This window comes from Rhagoletis pomonella, unplaced genomic scaffold (genome assembly GCF_013731165.1).
Source record: "Rhagoletis pomonella isolate Grant_MI unplaced genomic scaffold, Rhpom_1.0 Rhpom_scaffold_00007, whole genome shotgun sequence".
Lineage (NCBI taxonomy): Eukaryota > Metazoa > Arthropoda > Insecta > Diptera > Tephritidae > Rhagoletis > Rhagoletis pomonella.
The window spans coordinates 1,061,072-1,076,878 of record NW_023458561.1 but is presented as its reverse complement, the minus strand read 5'-3'; the positions used below and the strand labels follow the sequence as shown (position 1 = coordinate 1,076,878).

At 36.1% G+C, this 15,807-nt stretch overlaps 1 protein-coding gene across 1 annotated transcript in view; it reads right to left on the bottom strand.

The window, feature by feature from the left end:
• The window catches only part of LOC118742239 (synaptic vesicle 2-related protein), a 158,233-nt gene that overhangs the window by 128,235 nt on the left and 14,191 nt on the right, over window positions 1-15,807 (bottom strand). Inside the window, exon 2 of the mRNA XM_036474158.1 lies at window positions 5,119-5,375. Coding sequence (XP_036330051.1) covers window positions 5,119-5,375 — 257 coding nt within the window. The remainder of the gene's footprint in view (window positions 1-5,118; window positions 5,376-15,807) is intronic.

Genomic DNA, 15,807 nt, shown 5'->3' with positions numbered 1-15,807 from the left:
TGACGCTGCAGACTTCAGTGAGCCCTTAAATCGAATAAGTCGGAGTGTCCCCACCGAAACTCACTCTCTTTTTTCAGTGGCCCACTCGACCGTGTGACCAAAAATATGTTTATTTCTCGAAAACAAACAATCGGAGCTCTCTCATTCTTGCTCATTTAGTCAGACAAGTGATATATGTGTAAGTGGACATTCAGCGCTCTTTGAATTGAACGGTCTGCGAGACCGGGTTCGAAGTTGTGCAATTATTGTAACAGTAAGAAGAAAAATTCAATGAAGCTGATTAAAACAATACAATCTATTGTCGTTTATTTACTTATCTGAAGTGTAAATAAAATTAAACAAAAGAGATAAAAGATATTTTTCATTGACTTCGTATTTTTTTCAGAGCTTTCCCAATTTTTAATATTTATATTTTAAAGGACTAAAGAAATTTCTATTGTGATTTGAAATAAGTTTTTTCCCCCTTTTTTAATAAAATAAGTTGAATATTGTCTACTTAAACTAATTGCATAGAGATATATTCAATAATTTCAAAGACGCATCCTGAGGATTTAATGAAAAGGAAACCGTTCTGGGAGACCGGGGTTTGTATTTGTGTCATAGAAGATCAGCTGTGTGAAGGAAGTTTAAAAAAATCAACAAGCCTTCCTAAAAATGTAAAACTTCAATCTGACGATGTCAGAGCTACGTTGCGTTTTGTTCGATTCGAACTTGGCCTAGGGATGTTCCGATACAAGTAAATACGAGTATGTACTCGATACTTTTGGTTCGATACCAACTAATTTTTTTACTCGAATCGTTGTTTCGATACTTACTTGGTATCGAAAGAATAGTACTTGTATCGAATCGATTTAGTCAAGTGCCATATCCTGTCGAAAATAATTGCTTCGTTTTCATGAAAAAAATAGTTTTAAGCAATTACACCGCCAAATTCTAAAGTGTGGATATTATTTTACAAAGTTAGTGATACCTACGGTAACCATCCGTCCTTTATTTTAACCCCCTGTCCTTCATAAGTTTTGTCAAAATAAAGGACGCCTTTTGTTCTTTATTTCTTTAACTGTCCTTTAAATCGGCTCTGTATTTCTCAGAGTTAATAATTTCAGAGTTGATAAATTTTTAAACGCAGAATATGAAAAATAAAAATGTCCCTTATGAAATATAATAAAAACCTTCGCCAGTTTGTTTCTCACCCCACTTAAGGGTTTCTATTTAATCGGAAATCTTTGTACAATCTATAAAGCACGGGGAAAGTTGTGCCCAGGATGGTGTTGCACGCTGACGTTTCCAGTTCCACTGAATTCGTACTTCACTGGAGCCTTCATTTTTTTCACTTAATATGATTAATTTTTGTTTTTTTTATGGAAGCTTACGATATTTTGTCGGCCGCTGTGGTGTAGTGGTAAGCAGTGCGCGCTTTCACTCATCAGCACCTGGGTTCAAGCCCTGGTCAAGACAACATCGCAGAAATATAGGAAAAGGTTTTTTCTTAACATCGGTCGTCCCTCGGCAGGCAATGGCAAACCTCCGAGTGTATTTCTGCCATGAAAAACAGCTTCTCATAAAAATACAATCGTCGTTCGGAGTCGGCGTAAAACTTTAGGTCTCTCCGCTTTGTGCGACAACATCAAGGCGCACGCCACAAATCGGAGGACATATGTGTAGGCGCCAATCTATTAATATTATTATTACGATATTTGCAAAAGACCAGTTGAGCCAGATGCCTCAACTTTTATTTGATTATATTAAATTTTTTAGTGCAAAATGCAGATAAAGTAGCAATTTTTGTATTCTCCTGTTCCAGTTAATGAATGTTATATAAAAAAAAACTAGTTGAAACCAATTGTATGGCTCTCCCAAAACAAAAAAAAAGACATAAAAAAAAAATTGAAATGTTATAAAAAAATACTCACAAAAATAAATATTGGTTTGGTTTTTAGTAAAAATTGGTTGAAAAATGAAGGTTCCGGTGCATTATGACCATTAAATTCCAATTTTGAACCACTGTGTGCTGGCTTCGTCGTGCGGTATGAATTATGGTAAACGCATTTTGGTAGCAAAGGATGGCGAAGTCCTTGAAAAGGCTTTTGCTTAATTTTTCGCTATAGAAGGGGAACTTGTACAGTTAAATAACATAATTAACTGGTAAATATTTGATTTACATTACGATATGGGTAAGGTACTTTTACAACGCTTTTATCAACTTGCAATGTTGTGTGTCCAGAAACTTTCAATGTTGTGGATCCAGAAACTTTCAATGTTGTGTGTCCGACACCATAAAACCTTTGCTTTGAAAAGTTCCTATAAAAAAGCATAGTGCATAGGGCGATATCTGTAGTGAATAGGGCGAGGTAGATGACATCTAGATGTCGCCCTATGTACTACGTTTGCTACAGCGGAAATAGACGACACGCCATTTCTTTAAATAAAATTAATTGGTACTCGTTTGTATGTACATACATATGTAAATGCATGTGTGTGCACCTTTCTATTAATATCGTTGAATTATTTTAATATCTATTGCAAAATTTTATTCAGACAGGACTAAAAAGTAGAAAATAAATAATATAAAAAAAACTTTTTAATATACAACGCTTTTATAAATGGACTAAAAAGTAGAAAATAATATTTCTCAGTCCCATAGAATTTGTTTTGATAACTTTTGATTTTGAAATTTTAGCAAAAGTCATTATAAACAATCTATGAAATTGAAAATGAAAAGCGTGGGGCGCATGTAATACACTTGAATTGATATGGAAAGTAATATATGTATGTATGTATGTGGGTATATGAATAACGACCGCTTAAAATCGATTTCAAAGTTCTACTTTCGCTGTAGAAATTTTAGGTCTACGTTATGTAGTTTGACTATTGTCAATTAAATCGAATGCTTTGTATTGCATGCGCTCCACGTTTTTCATTTTCAATTTCATAGATTGTTTATAAAGACTTTTGCTAAAATTTCAAAATCAAAAGTTATCAAAACAAATTCTATGGGACTGAGAAATATTATTTTCTACTTTTTAGTCCATTTATAAAAGCGTTGTATATTAAAAAGTTTTTTTTTTATATTATTTATTATCACACAAGTTGTATGTACGTATTTCCAAAACAGTTTGAAAAAAAATGTCCTTTATTTTACGTTGGTTAATATGGTCACCGTAGTGATACCACAACAAAGTGCAAGCAATGCTTTGTAGCCGTAAAGTTTTGTGGGATCCTTTCAAAGGATGAATTTTTTGTATATGTAATCGTATTACTTCTACACCTTTTCAAGTTCAAAATGAGAAATTATGAGATTGTAATGGGAAAATGCAAGATTATATTGAGAAACTGTAATTTTTAATGGGAATGCGTAAATTGAAATTGAGAAATGTAAGTTTAAAATGAGAAAATGTAAATCAAAATGGGAAAGTGTAAAATTCTATTGAGAATATATAACTTCATATTGAGAAATGTAAATTCATATTGAGAATGTGTAAATTTAAAATAAGAAGAAGTAAATTCAAAATGAGCAAACGTAAATTCTAAATGAGAAAAACGAAATTCAAGACGATAATGTAAAATATCAAACAAAAGAAATTGGGTTTTTCTTTCAGTAACAACCACACGACCGAAGCGTGGGGTGGGGCTGGGTAGGAAGACTCATTGAGCGTTGGCAAAACATGGGGAATAATGTGTGGGATTTGGTAATGGTCTGCGACAATGCCCAATGTCACTCTTCGATAGAAAGGAAAGTGGCAGACAATTCGGGAGGAGAAGCGGTTTTGTGTCTAGGTCCTTATTCCCCAATGTTAAATCCAATAGAGAACATTTGGGATATAGTTAAAATGGAAGTAAAAGCGAACCTGCGTGTGCCAAATGTTCATCCCTCCGGACTTTTCGAACAGAGCTTACAGTATTTGAATCATTTTGAATCATTTTGAATTTACTTTTTCTTATTTTGAATTTCCACATTCTCAATATGAATTTACACTTCTCAATATCAAGCTATAAATTCCCAATTCAATTTTACGCTTTCTCATTTGGATTTATATTTTCTCATTTTGAACTTACACTGCTCAATTTCAATTAACGCAAACTCATTTCAATTTACTTTTTCTCAATATAATCTTACATTTTCTCATTACGAACTTGAAAAGGTGTAGTGCTACTAATGAAGAAATATACATATCGATACCTCAACTAAAAATATAGTGAAAATATTTGAGATAGAGCGTTTTCCAATCAAATTCTGAAATAGGGCGCTTCCACTCAGGTGCCGCAAAGGTTTAAGTCACAGATAACGCCTGAAAATTACTTTCGCTTTGTTGCATATAAATGGATGAAAAATTATCGATATAAATAGGTATCGATATATTCGGTTGACTCATATAAGTAGTATCGAAATAACGATTTGAGTAAACTCAGTTGAGTAGGTATCGATACTTTGATGGTATCGGAACGTCCCTAACTTGGCCTCGTTCTGTCGCAAATTGGGCAGCATCATTTCTTCGGCTTGTTTGCATATACTATGTACAATGTACATAGATATATACAATATATAAAAACATCGATGTTTTCATTCGATACGTCGAAATATCATTTCGCATTTTTGAAATATCGATTCTTCGAAGAACGATAGTCTCATTGTGTTCAAAAAATAAGAAACATAACTGATAAGCATTTAGTCGAAAAACGGAGTTCAATTACCATACTGAAAACTGGAAAAGCTAAAACTTTATGTATAATTAACTTGATTTCATTTTTAAGAAATTGAAGAACTTATGAGGATATTTTTTTGTTAAAAAAATGCAATTCCTTCAGTGTCAGTTCTCCTATGAGTAAGGCGAATTTGAAACATTTTAGCCAAATTGAAGGCCATCGCAAAGAACATTATGCATACATTTAGTTTTGAATTGCCGACTCGCTCCTTTGAGAATGGCCTAAAGCAGAGATCGCACGATTTGTACATTTGTACATTTCGCAGTCAGAGAGTGGTGTTGTCTAGATAATTTTTAGCGAGAATGACCTCAGCTCAATATCAACTTTCCAATCAACACCACTCTGTAGCGGTGAAAATGGACACATCTGTACAAATGTGCAAATCGTGTGATCCCTGATAAGTTGAGTACTTACGGATTTTCTGCCATATCGATGACTTAATTGACTCCAAAATAACGGACTGATCATCATTCCCAGAAATACAACTGTCGTCATCAGGGCTTTCTGATAAGTTGATATATTCCAGTCGCATTGCATTGTTGGTCCAATAATACTAAGTATAGTCATTTCCATAGAGTCGGCCATCCAACAAAGTCCCACAATGAGTGATAACTTAACATGAAACCATCCGAATCCTAAAAGATTAACTGCTTGTTGAACAGTGTATGTATCTAAAATATAGGATGTAGAAAAAATGTCCATTAGTCATAGTAGTCGTATTAATACACGAATAATAATATAGTAAAAGAAGAAACATTTACGTGCGCAAATCCTAGTACGAACAATGCGGCAATGTGAAAAAGCGTTATGGCTCGCTTCAAACCCTTAAGAAATACTTTGATATTTTACTTTTAAACTTTTTTAACATTTCGTAAAATTTATGGAGGATGGTTCAGTGCGCAGCAGTCCACATAAGTGAGAAAATCTTTTGACTGCCTTTCACCTGGGAGTGGCTAAAAGTGAGTCTTGTGCGTACGATTCAAACCGCAGCTCACTACCAGTGATCAGCAAAGAGTGCCTATTTTGAAGTTCCCCGCTACTCAGCATTTTTTGCATATAAGTACGTCTAAATCAGCGAAACGCCATCACTCTGATGTACGCATATGCACAACGACATTGATTTATGTGCACAAGTTGCCCTCCATATGAATACGATGCCCTCATCATATTCATACCATCCCCAACAAGTTTGACCCTCAGCTCAACGGAGTTTGATCCACAATATTCATTGCTTGAGTGGAATCATGTGAATCATTCCACTCAACCCGAAATTTGTAAATGCCGCTTCCGCCAACTAACTAGGGAATTGCTATGCAGATGGTGATTGTTTTTACCAACGCATGTTAAAATTGCGTTTGCTTATACATGCATGTGTATGTATGTATGTATTTTGGTGATCGTTTATTCATATGTACATATGTACATACTTATATATGTACTTATACAATATTTATATATGTATTTGTAAAGAAAGGATTTTTAGAGCACTTTCTTTATTTAAGCGCATAACCAGAGGCTGAAGGATAACTTCTAAATACTATTATAAATATGTATGTAAACATAAAATATTTACTGATTGCTCAGGGGATTCGCACAAACGGTAATAATGAAGCAATAATGTTAAGAGTTCCACAAAATTAGTATGCATGGTCATAAACCCAGCAACGTACATACCTAAGGTGACCACCTGTACCCAAATCTCCGGTACAGTACCGAAACTTTTGGTTTTGTACCGTGTACCGAAACGAAGGTTTGGGTACAAACCAATTTACCGGAATATACAAAGGTATGTACATTTTTAGAAAAAAAATCAATCAGCTGTTTGACTTCACTTTCAAGTTGCTACACGACTTGAAAGTAAAAATTGATATTATGTCGACGTTCAAGTTGTAAACGTGCGTGTGTGTTAGTAAAAAAGTGTGAGTGGATTGCAACTTGAAACCAAGAGCTTGATCGTGTAACGTCCAAGTTATTTCTTTATTTTATCCACAATATCGATATTTTCCCCATTACTAGCTCAAATAAGAAAGCGGAAAACGTCAAGAAAGCGTGGAGTGAATGTTTTCAATGAAAACTTAAAAGAAAAATAAACAATGTTAAGTATTTATCTGCCTTTAAAAACAGGAATATTTGTCCTCTTTAAATAAATAATAAGTTTTGCGAGCGCATTGTAAATATGTGGAAAATTTGTGGAATAAATCTTAAAATTAAACCAATTTTTATTATTTTTCCCACTTCTACAATATGTTTTCCAAAATTTCAAAAGAAAATAGTATCTTTTAGCACCCGCCTACCCCTACCTGGCTACGCCCATGGTATGAGTATGATAGATACCTCTTGTTTATGCCATTCTCTTGGATATGCCATTCGGGGGCATTTCAGTAAATATGAATGCATATAAGTAGAACAAATTATGGATGGTGAGTGGGATATATTCAGTTTGATCATACTCGCTGCGCTTCTCTGCTCACTACGTCCGAATATTTATAACCACTTATCCTCTGGGAATAAACTAAAGTGAGAAGGCGTACAATTTCGCGTGCTCTGGGTTTAGGTCCCGCCACGTTAAAACCCCTCCCAGTGAAATGGAAAAACATGCCTCGGATGAGACCCCCTTCTTTTGATGACGACCACGGCAAACGTATAAAGGACTATAATTTAAGGTTATGAGCCTGGAATATCCGGACACTTAATAGGGAAGGTGGCTCGACGGAAGAGAAAGACAAGGCGTCCAAGGAACAAAAAATTGTGCTTGGTAATTTCAATGCAAAGTGGGGCAAGTAAGGGATCTTTAGGCTACTGTCGGAAAGTTGAGCATCTACGACGAAACGTCTGATAACGGACTGAGGCAGAACGACTTCACCCGAGCCCTAAACATGGTATTATGTACCATCATACAAAATCTATTAAGCTACATAGCTGTCTCCAGATCGAAAAACGAGAAACCAAATTGACCGTGTTGTGATAGACGGAAGGCATACCTCTAGTGTATTAGACGTACATACACTTCGAGGGCCAAACTTCGGGAAGAACAACTATAATGTTGTAGCCAAGATACGCACCCGCCTCTGTACAGCAAAAAATGTGTGCCAACAATGCAAGGAAATCCGAAACGCTGCAACCACAACAGACGGTTAATTTATTCGACTCTCACATCTTCTCTCTGAAAGCACTTTCCAACAAACCGACGCACGCGAGCAGTTGAACTACATTTCTCGCTCATAACGTAGCACCGCCGAAGAAGTAGTCGGATTTCATCAAGCTTGAACGAACAACTGTTACGACAAGGAACGTTAAAAAGCTGCAGAGAAAAAAGATGCCACCTACAGGGCCATGCTGCGATCGGGCGGAACGCAGTCCACGTAGGACCGATATAGGGTGCTGAAGAAGAAATTGAGACGTACTCGCCGCAATAAGAATAAAGATAGGGAAAAATACGTGAGTTTGAAGAGCTTGAGATGCTGGCCGAAAGGAAAACCGCCCGAAATTTGTATCAGATAGTTTAAAGACCAGGGTGAACTCTTGTAAAAACAACCATGGCGACCTAGTGACCAATGTCCAGAAAGTAATTAAATTGTGGAGAACCCCACTGATCGCCAACAATACTGAAAGTGGTGGACAAGACGAACATGAGCCCCAGTCGATGACGATGGAGTCGATGTTCCACCGTCTGACTATGATGAGGTACGACAGCGATTATGCGGCTCAAAAACAACGAAATTGCTGGAACTGACGGCCTGCCGAGCTATTCAAGTACGATGGCGAGGAGTTGATAAGGTGCCCGACGATATGGAATTTAAGTGTGCTCTGCCCAATCCAAAAGAAAGGCGACCCAGCCATTTGCGCGATCTACCGCGGGATCAGTCATAAAAGCATAGGTTACGAGGTATTATCGACTGTATGTTGTGAAACACTGAAGCCAACCGTTAACAAATTAATTGGAACTTAAAACTTGGCATCATAGGTCAGGTATTCACAATACGCCAAATCTTGGAAAAAATCCACGAGAATAGGATCGACACACTTCATATATTTCTCGATTTAAAAGCCCCTCTCGACAGCTTGAAAAAAGTTGTTTTTATGTCGCGACGTCTGAATTTGGTATCCCCGCGAAACTTATACGGCTGTGTAAGCTACATATATCAACAGCTCCGTCAGAATTGGAAAGAAGATCTCCGAGGACTTTGATGCCAAACGAGGCTTCAGACAGGGTGACTGTCTTTCGTGTGATTTATTTAATTTGATGTTGGAGAAGATAATAAGAGCTGCAGAGCTGAACCACTCAGGAACAATTTACTAGAGGAGCGTGCAATTGCTGGCTTACGCCAATGACATCCATATCATCGGTAACAAGAAAGGCGAAGTCTTTTCGGCCTTTTCCAAGCTGGATAAGGAAGCAAAGCGAATGGGTCTGGTGGTCAACGAGGACAAGACGAACTATCTCCTTGCATCAAACAAGCATTCAGCGCATTGGCGCCTTGGCACCCACGTCACGGTTGATAGTTATCATTTCAATAAATTAGAGAATTTCATTTACTTTGGAACCATCATTAACACCGACAATAATGTCAGCATGGAAATCCAACGCAGAATCAGAGTATTCGAGAGAAAGATTTTTCGGGAGACTTACGGCCCTTTACGCTTTGACGACGGCAAGTATCGCAGAAGATAAAATGATGAGCTGTATGAGCTTTACAATACGTAGACATAGTGCAGCGAATTAAAATACAGCGGCTCCGCTGGCTTGGCCATGTCGTTCGAATGGGCTCCGACGTACCAGCTCTGAAAGTATTGAACTCTGAACCCGCTGGTGGTATCAGAGGAAGAAGAGGCCAGCACTGCGGTGGAAATACCAAGTGCAGAAGGCCTTGGCTTCACTTGGTATTTCCAGCTGGCGTCAGTTGGCACAGAAGAGAAACGACTGGCGTGCTTTGTTGAGCTCGGCCAAAATCACTTAGGCGGGTACAGCGCCAAATAAGAAGAAGAAGAAGAATTGTCGTTTAAATTAATTAATTAATTTATTGTCGTTTAATTAATTAATTAATTAATTGTCGTTTAGCCGTCTTTCTAAAATGGGATATAAGATTCAGAATCCGAATCTACAATCTTTAAGTTCACCGCATGATAACGCATCCGCTACGTGGTTTTCATTTCCCGGTATTTACTAGACATGCGCGCAAGACGCTCGAAAGTGTACACCAATGCCTTCGTCTCAAACGCGTGTCGTTGTCTTTGAGATTCAGTGTACAGCGAATTCAGAAAATCTAGAAACAGCTATGCACAAAAACATTGTGCACTGTTGAAGAAAGACAATTGTGTAAAGAGTACAAGTACGGGGTGGAGCTATCAATCAAGGATCACACCAAGTACCTGGGAGTAATTTTGGACAGCAAACTGATGTGGGAGCTTAATCTAGAGGAAAGGGTGAAAAAGGCCAGTGGTGGCCTTTACACATGTAAAAGGATGCTGGGTACCACATGGGGCCCTGGCCTCATGCATTGGTGTTACACACCGGTAGTTAAGCCGATATTGCTCTACGGCGCTCTGGTATGGTGGAACGCAGCCAGCAAAATCTCGTACGGAAATCCATTGGAGCGATTACAGTGGCTCACTGCACTGTGCATAACAGGAGCGCTAAGGACGACTCCAACAAGGGCACTTGAAAGGCTACTTGACCTACCACCAATCGACATCGCGGTGGAGAGCACTGCAGCGAAATTCGCCATGAGATTGATGGCCTTAGCTGATTTCTCCGCAAGAACCTTCGAGCACAGCTCGATATTCAGGGGGATGGAGGACAAAATAGACCACATACTCCTACGCTTCATCTGGGAAAAAAGGTTCAAAGCTACGGTTAAGGAGGGCAGATGGCGCATGAGCACGCGACCCGCCAGCGGAACTTATACACGGATGGATCAAAAATGGCTGATGGAGTGGGCGCAGGAGTCTATTCCGCCAAGCTAGACCTCAGGCAACCCTTCAAGCTTCCAGAGTACTGCAGTATTTTCCAGGCGGAAGTCTTCACTGTAGGGAAAGCTGCTGAGTGTAGGGTTCGAACGATGCCATCGATATTGAGTAAGCATCGATACTGAGGGTATAAAAATGAGTACTTTAATACTCGATACTTTATTTGGTGATTTTATTCGATACTTTGCAAAGTACTCGTAGTATCGAAAACTTTTTAAAAAATACACTTTTTAAATTTTTTCTTCCATTGGCAACCCAATTTTCTTTGCTTATATGGATTACTATCATTCAATTTTGTCCATTACTTGAAATAAACTGTAATTTCGTGTAGTCTGTTGCATAACATAAACCAAATAAGTTAAAGTTTAATGGTGCTTAATAAAATGACATTTTCATACATTTTTCAGTATATAAACCTTTTTTATTTTTTATGAATAAGGCCATAAAGCTTTACGCAAAGTTCACGAAAATGCAGAATTTTTAGAAACCTTTTGGGTATGCAGTTCTGTAACCTATTCAACGTTACGTGTAGCCTACTACCGTTCACTTTTAATTCAAACTTGCACATTAGTATACTAAAATTGAATAGGCTACAAAAATGCATACCCAAAAAGTTTACAAAAATTCTTAATAAAATTTGAAATTCGTGAAAGTATATATATATATATATATATGCATATATACATATGTATATATATACATATATATGTACATATATGTATGTATGTATGTACATTTAACGTTAAAATTACTTCTAACATGAAAGTAAATTCTGCATTGAAATACAAATCAAATATTTTAAATTTCTATTGTTTTAATTTCAGGAAAAAACTTGATATACGATTGAAGAATAAAATAATTTTAGTGTCCCAAAAACGTATTTTAATGAGTCCGATACTGAGTAGTATCGATACTTTTTCCCTGATACTTTTACAGTGTCGATACCATGAACTCGATGCCAGAATGAGTACTCAGAATCGATACCATAGTCTGAAATTTCGAACCCTAGGCATTAGTAGCAGTAACGCATGCAGGAAGGCATGAGTGAAACGTTAGAACACCTGCTCTTTTTCTGTCCGGCCTTAGCTAGAACTCGTCTTAGATATGTCGGAGCTTCGCAGTTCAAAGGACTAGAGGAGGCTTCAAAACTGGATATTAAGGCACCCTTGAACTTCGCAAAGCGTTGACGTCCTATACGACGACTACTTTAGATCGCAGTAAAACGGACCACCATCTGGCACTACAACGGACCAATGGGTCTAAGTAAGGCGTTGTTCAACATATCGGTTAATTTATATCGATATCAGGTGTTGAGATACGATATCGATACAATATTTTGTTTCGATATTTGAAATATCGGAAAATTTTCTCCACGTTCTCTAGGCTTCTGAACTAAAATTAAAATTGGAAAATGTGTTCGTTCTCGAAAAACAGTTTTTGGCATAGTAACCATGAAAAACAAAAATTCATAAAAATATCAAAATTGCTTAAATCAGTTTGCAATTCTCAATAAATAAATGCTTGTAAATTTATTTCTTCAAGAAAATCTACAGCAAAGGCAAAATACTTCTTGCATACAAATAATATTAGCTAACCAAGACAAACCAGAGCTGCTGTATGGCATTCTAGGCTTTAGCAGATTCAATTGATCATGAAATTTTGTATACCGAACAAAAACTTAAAAATTCTGTTTTATGAGGTCATCTGGAAACCCCATTGAACGGTATTATTTGTACTTCACATTTAGAAATACATATGTATGTACGTATGAAAAGGTGTGTCTCTTTGAAAGTACTAGACATGCTTGTGAGGAGGGGTAAGTCGAAGTTGCAGAACTCTGGTTACTATTTTTTCAAACTTATTTGAGGCATTCACAACGGTGTCGTAAGTGTAGTATTTTTGTATATCGAAAACTTTAAAAGCTTAAATAAATGTTTAGAGAACTTCAAACGACAACCAACTATTTTTTAACACTACAACAATTCATAATATGCCTTTAATGGTACTTTGCGAACCCCCTTAATATATTTTTAGGCGTTTAAAGTTTGCGACATACTACAATACGACACTACGACACCGTTGTGAATACCCCAATTAATTACAAATATACGTGGTGCGCAAACAAATATCTTTATTAGCCATTTCGTTTTCGAAATCGATATTATTTTAGTATATATACCGAATTTTCATTGGCGATACGCATCCCTACGGCAAGGCATAAAAGTACTTCCTACTAATATTATAAATGTGAAAGTTTGTATGTTTGGATGTTTGGGAAACCATCACGCGGAAAAAACTGACCGGATTTGCATGTTATTTTGTACACATATAGCTTATGGTGTAGTGGTAAGCAGTGGTCAAAGCAACATCCCAAAAAATATGGAAAAAGGGTTTTTTCTTAACAGCGGTCGTCCCTCGGCAGCCAATGGCAAACCTTCGAGTGTATTTCTGCCATGAACTTTGTGTGACAACATCAAGGCGCCAATCTATTATATTATTATTATTATAGCTTATGGCCCAGATTGGACATTAGGCTACTTTTTTTAAGAGTTGCCACCTGCTACAAAAGTTTAATTAATTTAATACGCGGAAGACTGAACTGATTTGCATAAAATTTTGCACACATATAGCTTATGACCTACGTTGGAAAATAGGCTACTTTTCTTTAAGAGTTGCCACCTGAAACAAAAGTTTAATTATATTAACACGCGGAAACTACGGAACTGGTTTGCATGAAAGTTTGCACACAGATAGCTTATAACCCAGATTGGAAAATGAGCCACGTCTGAACGGATTTGCATCAAATTTCGCACGCAGATGGTTTATGACCTAGATTAGAAAATAGTAAGGTGACCAGAATTTTTTAGCATTCCAGGAGGACAAATTCCCCATATTGAAAACACAAACAATTTTCTTTTATATTTATTTAACACATAAATAACGAATAAGTTAACATTGTTAAAAGAAACAAAAACAATTAAAATTTGCTCTAAATACAAGTCAAACAAGTTAATAATGCACCGCGTTACATAATTATAAGACCGAAACATATTTCCGTTGATTTTTGGCAATTTTTTTTGTTGACAGTGTTGTAAATTTTCTTCCATATAAAAAAATGTCGAACATACTTTGTATGGAAAAAAATTAGTGACAACGTAAAAAAATTCCAAAAATCAACGATCTTTTGTAGACATATGAAACTCGCACTTTATTTTACTAAAATTGCATGGGCTATACGACTGCTTACGCAAAACTTTTCCCAAAATTCTTAAACAAAAGTTTAAAATTTTGGCGAAAATTCGCTGAATTTTTATATTTTCACATAGTTTGAAATGTGAATTTTTATGATGTTTGTTATAGAATGAACTATATTTTTATAAGAAAATATTTAAAAATAAATAGCTGTTTTGGATTGGATTAAACAGGCCTGCGAAATCTAATTTTTCCCCTTTCCAATAATTATGTTTTTTTTTTTAATATCTAGGTTAGGGCTGCCAGAAGTCTTTACATTGTCGTGGAGTCCTGGCCCACACTTTGATTGTCCTGATCTTTTAATGAAGGTCAATGCAGACACTCCTCTAATTTTTAGCAGATTTTTGCTATGAAAAAAGGTTAAGCCTTCTGTCATTATTAGTCGAAAACTGAAACCAAAACGTTTTTTCTAACATGTTGAATATCTTCTTTCTGTTTTGTTTATTTGGTTAAAATCTTTTCCTTTCAGGCTAATGCCGAAAAAGTGCAAGTTCCTGATCATGTACACGACTGAGGGGTCATACATAAATACTATCCAGTAGATAATATCAGGAGCTAAAATCTTATCCAAAAGGCTTTTTTATTCCTTTCTCCTTCATTTTTTGTATGGAGCGGCACAAATTGGAGGGCTTCTGCTTTCGCTACTCAAAAAAAGAGCTTTCAGAAGGGATTTTGTAGGACGCCGTTTGAAGAAGTTCTTCTAAAGTTGTTCTTAATTTATAAAAATCATACTTCTTTAAGGAATTTATTTAATGTTCATATCAAACTGTTTTATTTAGACTTGCAATTCCTATTGAATCTTTTTTGTAATGCTAAGTAATATAAACATATACTTAAGTAAGTAGTTATAAGCACTTTTTTCAGTCCTTGTTGGGTAAGTCTTTTAGAATGGCTTCACTTAAGACAGCTTACCTAAATTATCTTCAGGTTATGAATATAAAAATTGGCAAAAATGGTCATGAAGTGCGTGTAGGATATGCGGAAATTCGCTAATGGTGGTTGGGAAAACATTCAAGACCACGTTAAAGGCGCCGCTTTTTCAAAGTTACGTCACCGTCAAGATAAATTTATTCGTTTATAATTAAATATTCAGAACTTGAGCATTTCATCATCATCAACCTTTCAGTTCTACGAATGGTGTCACAAAACTACATTGCTTATAATATCAGAACCAACGCAACTTTACTTATAGGGATTATATTGTAACCATATTCACTTGTCTTCGTTTTTGATTTGGATGATAAGTGTCTTAGTCGATGGGTTCAGGATTATGGCAGCCGTAATCTAGGTATGTTAAATTAAAATACATCCCTGGTTCTTTTCCAGCACGTCGAGATTTATTTTTATTGATGACATGCAATAATATGTTAGAATTTTTAGCAGTTTTCATGAAAAACCAAAAGTTAATTTATTTAGAATAGTATTTTTACTTAAAAGCCAATAGTATTAGTAATAATATTCATAAAGAGCCTAAGTAAATCAGAACGACTTATGTTATTTTGAAGTTAACGCTAGTAATGCACGGCAATGCTAAAAAAATTATAAAAATAATTTTCTCGAAAAGTTTTCGTGACGAAATTTTATTATCTTTTTGGTAGCGTGGTAATTTTTTAAGGGGCGAACTACACAGGTCTGTGCTATTTTTGATTACGTACTTGGATGTGAAATAACACATTTTCTAAAAATTTTTAAGCAGATTTGCGCTCCAATGCAACGAACATACTCATTTTATGTTTTTTAAATTGGACCTATTGGAAAAGGGGGCGTGGGACCTCCCTTTCAAACCGAATTCTTCATACTGCATATCTCTGCAAGTATTTATGGTAGAGTACTGGCACGTGGCACCTCCCATACAAACTGATTTTTTCATAATAAGTATCTCTG